Source organism: Scyliorhinus torazame, chromosome 19 (assembly GCF_047496885.1).
Source record: "Scyliorhinus torazame isolate Kashiwa2021f chromosome 19, sScyTor2.1, whole genome shotgun sequence".
Taxonomy (NCBI): domain Eukaryota; kingdom Metazoa; phylum Chordata; class Chondrichthyes; order Carcharhiniformes; family Scyliorhinidae; genus Scyliorhinus; species Scyliorhinus torazame.
The window spans coordinates 96,844,720-96,851,531 of NC_092725.1; the positions used below are offsets into that span (position 1 = coordinate 96,844,720).

Below are 6,812 nucleotides of genomic sequence, written 5' to 3' on the forward strand. Positions count from 1 at the left end.
ATTTCAACTTGTAAATTGTTGAGCAGGAACCTGTGCATTTGCTTCTAAGATGAAAGGTCATTTTGACCAGAGATAACTCATTTGCATTTCCACTTGAATAGAAAGCTAATGTGGTTCTTGCTGCCATGCAGAAGGAGAAATAAGAAGCCATTTTGAGATCAGGTTACAGACTTCCCTAAGAACCCAGAAATATCACAGAGAGAAAGGAATTACAGTTTTTGATCTGGTGTGAGGTGGAGAGCAAAAAGTTAGATATTAACCAGCTATCTTAAACAGAGGAAATTATAACTCCATCATTCAGAATGCAGAATGTGAGTGGGAGCTCACACTCAGTTTGAAGACTGAGTCTGTGAGGCGTTAAAACAAGGCTGAAGGATTTGCCGAGCTGGATCTGGAGGGAGAATTCCTAAGATAACTCTCACAGCAGAAGATAGTATTGGGACAGGTTAAGTGCAGGAAGTTACATTTGGGGGTTTTGGCTGTCAGTACAGCAGAAAGAGGCAAATACTGCTCAGTTGTTTGAAGTGTAAGTTGCCGGCAAAAAAAATAACATTAGTTAATAGCGTTAAAATGATAATTGTCACAGTAGAAGTTTTAGAAAGTATATCTTGGGCACGATTCTCAGACTAAGGGGGCCTGATGTGCCCTCCACAACCTTGCACTGCAGCGGGGCAATGAGCTGGAGCTTGGTGATGAGAAACTTGTGGCCACCTCGGATGTGAATGATGAGGCGGCGCGGGACCAGCAGGGGCTGAAGGACAAGTCCAGGGAGGAAATGGAGGACCAGACGGAGGCTGCAGAACAACTGGCAGCAGCGAGGGTCCGGCGAGCGCGGAGAGCCAGGGAAGCCCTCATACCTGCCCGATTCATTTGGGAAATGACCTGGTCCGTCATCGTTATCTTACGCACCCCCACCCCCATTTCCCAGCCTCTCAGGGTATGTATTACACTCCAGGGTGCTGGGACTGTGAACGATGTTAGCGGGTCACTGTCGAGGGCAGGGGGGTGGAGGGGAGAGGATGATGGAAACCCACAGAGAGCTGAACACCAGTGCTCCTCAATCTATGTCATAGTCTGACCCCTGCCTGTCTGCTGAGTGCTCGCTCACACTCATCACCTGCACGCGGTGTGCTCGGGGAGGGGGGGACAATGCTGGAGGGATGGGCCAAGGGTTTGGAGGTCAGCCCGCATTGCGGAAGAAGGTGACAGAGGATTCATACTGGTCGTGCACAGGGTGTTTATTGTGTTTAACAATTCTCCACTGTCCCGATGGTGCCGGTCCCAACCCCTGCTGTCCTCCGTGATTCTCCCTGTGCTTTTTCCGTCACTGGAGGCCAGTCCTCCTGGCCATACTCCCGATGCTCACAGCTGCCGCTACCTTGCCCCAAGCAGGACTGGCTGCCCTGTGACTGCCCCTCCGGGACCCTCAAGGGAACAGGATGGCCCTCATGGCTTCGACTGCGTCTAGGAGCCCCCCCAGATCTGGATCCCCGAATCGTGGGGCCGTTCGCCTGGGTGCCATTGTTGCAAGCCGGCTGACGTTGGCTGAGCAAGTGTTGCTTAAGTGCTGCTCAACCTTGTTAGCGGGGGGCTGGCGAGCGCGGTGCCGGAGAATCGATTGGAGAGCCTTCATTTGAAGCGAGATCCAATGGGGCCTCGTTAAGTGGACCAATTAACGTTGAATAGCGTTGCCCGCCTCGCTGGGGCAAGTGCCGGGAAGCTCGCAGCAGTTCCCAATTGCTACCACACTTAGGGCGCGATTCTGCAGAAACATTATTTTGAACGGGTTTGATGAGGTGTTTCCCACAGGCCTTTTGGGTGACATCCAGACCTAGATTCACCCACACCTAAGGGCGCAATTTAATGCTTGCGTCAAGCTTGAGCGAGAGCATGTTGAGCCGAGCGTTCGGCATTGTCGGTGTGAGCGGTGCCTTGAGGCGAGGCCTCCTCACCATGCAGCTCAAGATGGTGGAGTTTGAGTCGTTGTTCACGGACGGTCTGAAGAGCATCGCAGAGTTATTCAGTCAAAACAACCATGAGTTGAGAATAGCAGGCGGCGCCGTGAGGGATTTGTTGAGCGGAAGGCAGCCAGAAGATGTGGACTTCGCCACCACAGCTACTCCCGAGCTCATGAAAGAAATGTTCCAAGCCGCCGGTATTCGGATGATCAACAACAAAGGGGAGAAACACGGCACCATCACTGCAAGGGTTCACAATCAGAACTTTGAGATTACTACATTACGAGTTGATGTTGTAACAGACGGAAGGCATGCTGATGTACGGTTTACAACAGACTGGCAGGAAGATGCTCAACGAAGAAGAGACCTGACCATCAATGCTATGTTTTTAGACCTTGATGGTACACTATATGATTATTTCAATGGCTATGAGGATCTGAAAAACAAGAAAGTTCGATTTGTTGGCGATCCATCACAGAGGATACAGGAAGATTATTTGAGAATAATGCGCTATTTTAGGTTTTATGGCAAGATTGCCAAAGAGTCGGGGGACCATGACCCAAAGACACTGAAGTCAATCAAACAATTTGCAAAGGGAATGGCTGGGATTTCTGGAGAGAGAATCTGGTTAGAGTTGAAAAAAACTCTAGTTGGCAATCATGCTGCTCATCTGGTCAGCCTTCTGTATGAACTGGATGTAGCCCAGTATATTGGATTACCAGTAATTGATGGCAACCTGGAAGAACTAAACAATGTGTGCAAAAATGTGCACCATCACTCTCCAAAACCTATGACTGTCCTTTCAGCATTGTTTCGAATACAAGATGATGTTCTGAGACTTGACTTGAGACTCAAAATTTCAAAAGAGGAAAAGCAACTTGGTTTATTCTTAGTTAAGTACAGAAGAGATTTCATTAAGGCTGATGGCTCCGATCCATTAAAGCCCTACCGAGATTTCATTATAGATTGCAGAGAACCAGAGGCGAAATTCTCCCCCAACGGCGCGATGTCCGGCGACTGGCGCCAAAGACGGCGCCAATCAGACGGGCATCGCGCCGGCCCAAAGGTGCGGAATGCTACGCATCTTTGGCGGCCTAGCCTCAACTTTGAGGGGCTAGGCCGACGCCAGAGGGATTTCCGCCCCGCCAGCTGGCGGAAATGGCGTTTGTTGCCCCGCCAGCTAGCGCGGAAATGCGGCGCATGCATGGGAGCGTCAGCGGCCGCTGTCAGTTTCCCGTGCATGCGCAGTGGGGAGAGACTCTTCCGCCTCCGCCATGGTGGAGGCCGTGGCGGAGGCGGAAGGAAAAGAGAGCCCCCGCGGCACAGGCCCGCCCGCGGATCGGTGGGCCCCGATCGCAGGCCAGGCCACCGTGGGGGCACCCCCCGGGGTCAGATCGCCCCGCGCCCCCCCCCCCAGGACCCCGGAGCCCGCCCACGCCGCCTGGTCCCGCTGGTAAATACCAGGTTTGATTTACGCCGGCGGGACAGGCAATTTCTGGGCGGGACTTCAACCCATCCGGGCCGGAGAATTGAACGGGGGGCCCCGCCAACCGGCGCGGCCCGATTCCCGCCCCCGCCCAATCTCCGGTACCGGAGACTTCGGCGGGGGCGGGGGCGGGATTCACGGCGGCCAACGGCTATTCTCCGACCCGGCGGGGGGTCGGAGAATGACGCCCCAGATGTGCAAAACAGAGGGCGAAATTCTCCCCCAACGGCACGATGTCCGCCGACTGGCGCCAAACACGGCGCCAATCAGACGGGCATCGCGCCGGCCCAAAGGTGCGGAATGCTCCGCATCTTTGGCGGCCTAGCCCCAACATTGAGGGGCTAGGCCGACGCCGGAGGGATTTCCGCCCCGCCAGCTGGCGGAAATGGCGTCTGTTGCCCCGCCAGCTGGCGCGGAAATGCGGCGCATGCGCGGGAGCGTCAGCGGCCGCTGACAGTTTCCCGGCGCATGCGCGGGAGCATCAGCGGCCGCTGTCAGTTTCCCGCGCATGCGCAGTGGGGAGAGTCTCTTCCGCCTCCGCCATGGTGGAGGCCGTAGCGGAGGCGGAAGGGAAAGAGTGCCCCCACGGCACAGGCCCGCCCGCGGATCGGTGGGCCCCGATCGCGGGCCAGGCCACCGTGGGGGCACCCCGGGGTCAGATCGCCCCGCGCCCCCCCAGGACCCCGGAGCCCGCCCACGCCGCCTGGTCCCGCCGGTAAATACCAGGTTTGATTTACGCCAGCGGGACAGGCAATTTCTGGGCGGGACTTCGGCCCATCCGGGCCGGAGAATCCAGCGGGGGGTCCCACCAACTGGCGCGGCCCGATTCCCGCCCCCGCCCAATCTCCGGTACCGGAGACTTCGGCGGGAGCGGGGGCGGGATTCACGGCGGCCAACGGCCATTCTCCGACCCGGCGGGGGGTCGGAGAATGACGCCCAGAGTGTGTGAATTGCTGAAGTGCCAAGGAGAGGACAAGTTACTGAAGGTTATGGAGCAGTGGTCCATTCCACGCTTTCCTGTTAGTGGCCATGATCTAAGGAAAATAGGAATTGTTTCTGGAAAGGAAATTGGGACAATGCTGCAGGAACTTAGGAATACATGGAAAAAAAGTGGTTACCTGATGGATAAGGAAGAACTGCTCAGTATGGTGAAGAATCCATAAACATAGCCTGACAAGTTTGGAATGAAGAGAGGAAGACTTAACGGCGTGAACGATTTTTATTCTCCTAAAAGGTTTTTGTCATCAGCCTCAGATTCTTCATTATGTACATGTTTATTGCATCTCTTAGTTCAACTGTTTTTCCTGTCACTAAGATCATTATAGTTTACTTGCATGGTTACTAGTTTTATTAAACAGCAGAATTGGATTTTTTTTAAAGGATAGATTTGAATTGTGTAGCCGACCAGGCGTCAGTTTCGATCTGGTGCCACTTCTTTTGTCTATGCCTTCAAGGTTTCAATAGTTTGTATGGCTAAAAGTTAGTTCACTTTGTACTAGGTAAATGGCTGCAACTTGAAGGACTAGATCTATAAATTTACTTCTATATGAAACTTGAGTTCAGGTTCACCCATTATTACTCTTAACCTATTGAGTAGTTTTCTGTAATGAAGGTAAAGAAAATAAAAAATCTGAGCTCGTAAAAAAAAAGCTTGAGCGAGAGCCCGACGAGGCCATTAGATCGCTGGACGGGCCACATTGGAGAACCACATCGGGTGCCGATCAGTTTGCGATCTAACGGGCCCACTCCCGTTGGCGAAATCAGAATCCTGCCGGAGCTTGGCAAGAGACCAATCATTACTATTTAAAGCCAATCTCCATACAATTAATGGGAGCGACTCCCTACCTAACGGCCTCCCGGGATCTAACCACCCCCCCAGTAAGTGGTCACGCGGATGCTGATTAGAAGAAGCTGGCGGAATGGCTGCTGCGGGAACCTGAGGAGGTGAGTAACCATCTTCACTCCCAGGCAATGATCGGGGGCACTGGGGTTGCTGTCCCGGTGCTGGGGGGTGGGGGGGGTGGGGGGGGCGTGAGGGCGGGGAGTGGGAAGGTGAGGGTGGGGGGGGGTGGTGAGGCGGGGGGGGAGGGCGGGGGGGGGAAGGTGAGGGGGGGTGAGGGCGGGGGGGTGAGGGCGGGGGGGTGAGGGCGGGGGGTGAGGGCGGGGGGGTGAGGGTGGGGGGGTGAGGGCGGGGGGGTGAGGGCGGGGGGGCGTGAGGGCACGGGTGGGGTGAGGGCGGGGGGGTGAGGGCAGGGGGGTGAGGGCGGGGGTAGGGCGGGGGGAGGTGAGGGGGAGGTGAGGGAGGGGTGAGGACGGGGGGGTGAGGGCGGGGGGGTGAGGGCGGGGGGGTGAGGGCGGAGGGGTGAGGGCGGGGGGTGAGGGCGGGGGGTGAGGGCGGGGGAGCTCATTAAGCTGATAACAGAAAGCTTGAATTCCTCTTTAAACGTTATTAGTCTGTGTGGAGATTATAACAAAATAGGAAAGTTGGTGGAATAATGACAAAACCTGAAATGTCATCATCGAATTGATGAGGTTTAATACAACAAACATCAGCTTCTGCTCCAATCACTGTCGGGAACACTGTGACCTAATTTCTTCCTTTGCCTGCGGCAACGATTTAATTGAAATGGGGAGAAAGGGTGAAGCAGTTGTTATATAACAGTAAAACAGCTGCGGTTCCAGCAGGATCACACACACTGACTGTCAGCTCACTAATGCTTCTGTAATCTGAGTTTAGTTGTCCCTGAGTGAATGCACAAAAATTAGAGCATCGCATAAAAGCAATGTTCTTAATTACAAAAGTACAAGGACTAAGAATCGATATTAAGGATAGATGGTTCAAAGGGAACCGTGTAATGTGGAGCAGAAAGATTTAAATGTGCCCGGTTGAGGAGAGAAGAGTGAGCAAGTTACAATTTTGGAACAACCCAGTGTAAATAATTGAATGTATTCAATCAGTTTCACTGTTCTTTGTTGTGGAATTGACAATTGTTAATCTGGGATTGAATCAATAAAGCCAGGGGGGACGGTGGTACGGTGATAATGTCACTAGACTAGTCATCCGGAGGCCCGTGGAAATGCATTGGGTCGGGTGGCACAGTGGCTCAGTGGTTAGCACTACTGCCTCACGGCTTCGAGGACCCAGATTCGATCCTGGCTCCTGGTCACTGTCCGTGTGAAGTTTGCACATCCTCCCCGTGTCTGTGTGGGCCTCAGCCCCACAACCCAAAAGATGTGCAAGGTAGGTGGATTGCTCACGTTAAATTGCCCCTTAATTGGAAAAGAAAATCGGGTACTCTAAATTTATTTTTAAAAAAGGAAATGCATTGGGGACACGGAATCAAATCTCAAGGCAGCTGGTAGAAATT

At 53.7% G+C, this 6,812-nt stretch overlaps 1 protein-coding gene across 1 annotated transcript; it reads left to right on the forward strand.

Annotated features, from left to right (window-relative positions):
- Positions 1-1,890: 1,890 nt before the first annotated feature.
- On the forward strand, positions 1,891-5,077 carry LOC140396338 (CCA tRNA nucleotidyltransferase 1, mitochondrial-like). The gene is made up of 2 exons (XM_072484859.1): positions 1,891-2,945; positions 4,379-5,077. Exons 1-2 carry the CDS (start codon positions 1,891-1,893, stop codon positions 4,605-4,607), a joined length of 1,284 nt encoding a protein of 427 aa, XP_072340960.1. The 3' UTR covers positions 4,608-5,077.
- Positions 5,078-6,812: the final 1,735 nt, after the last annotated feature.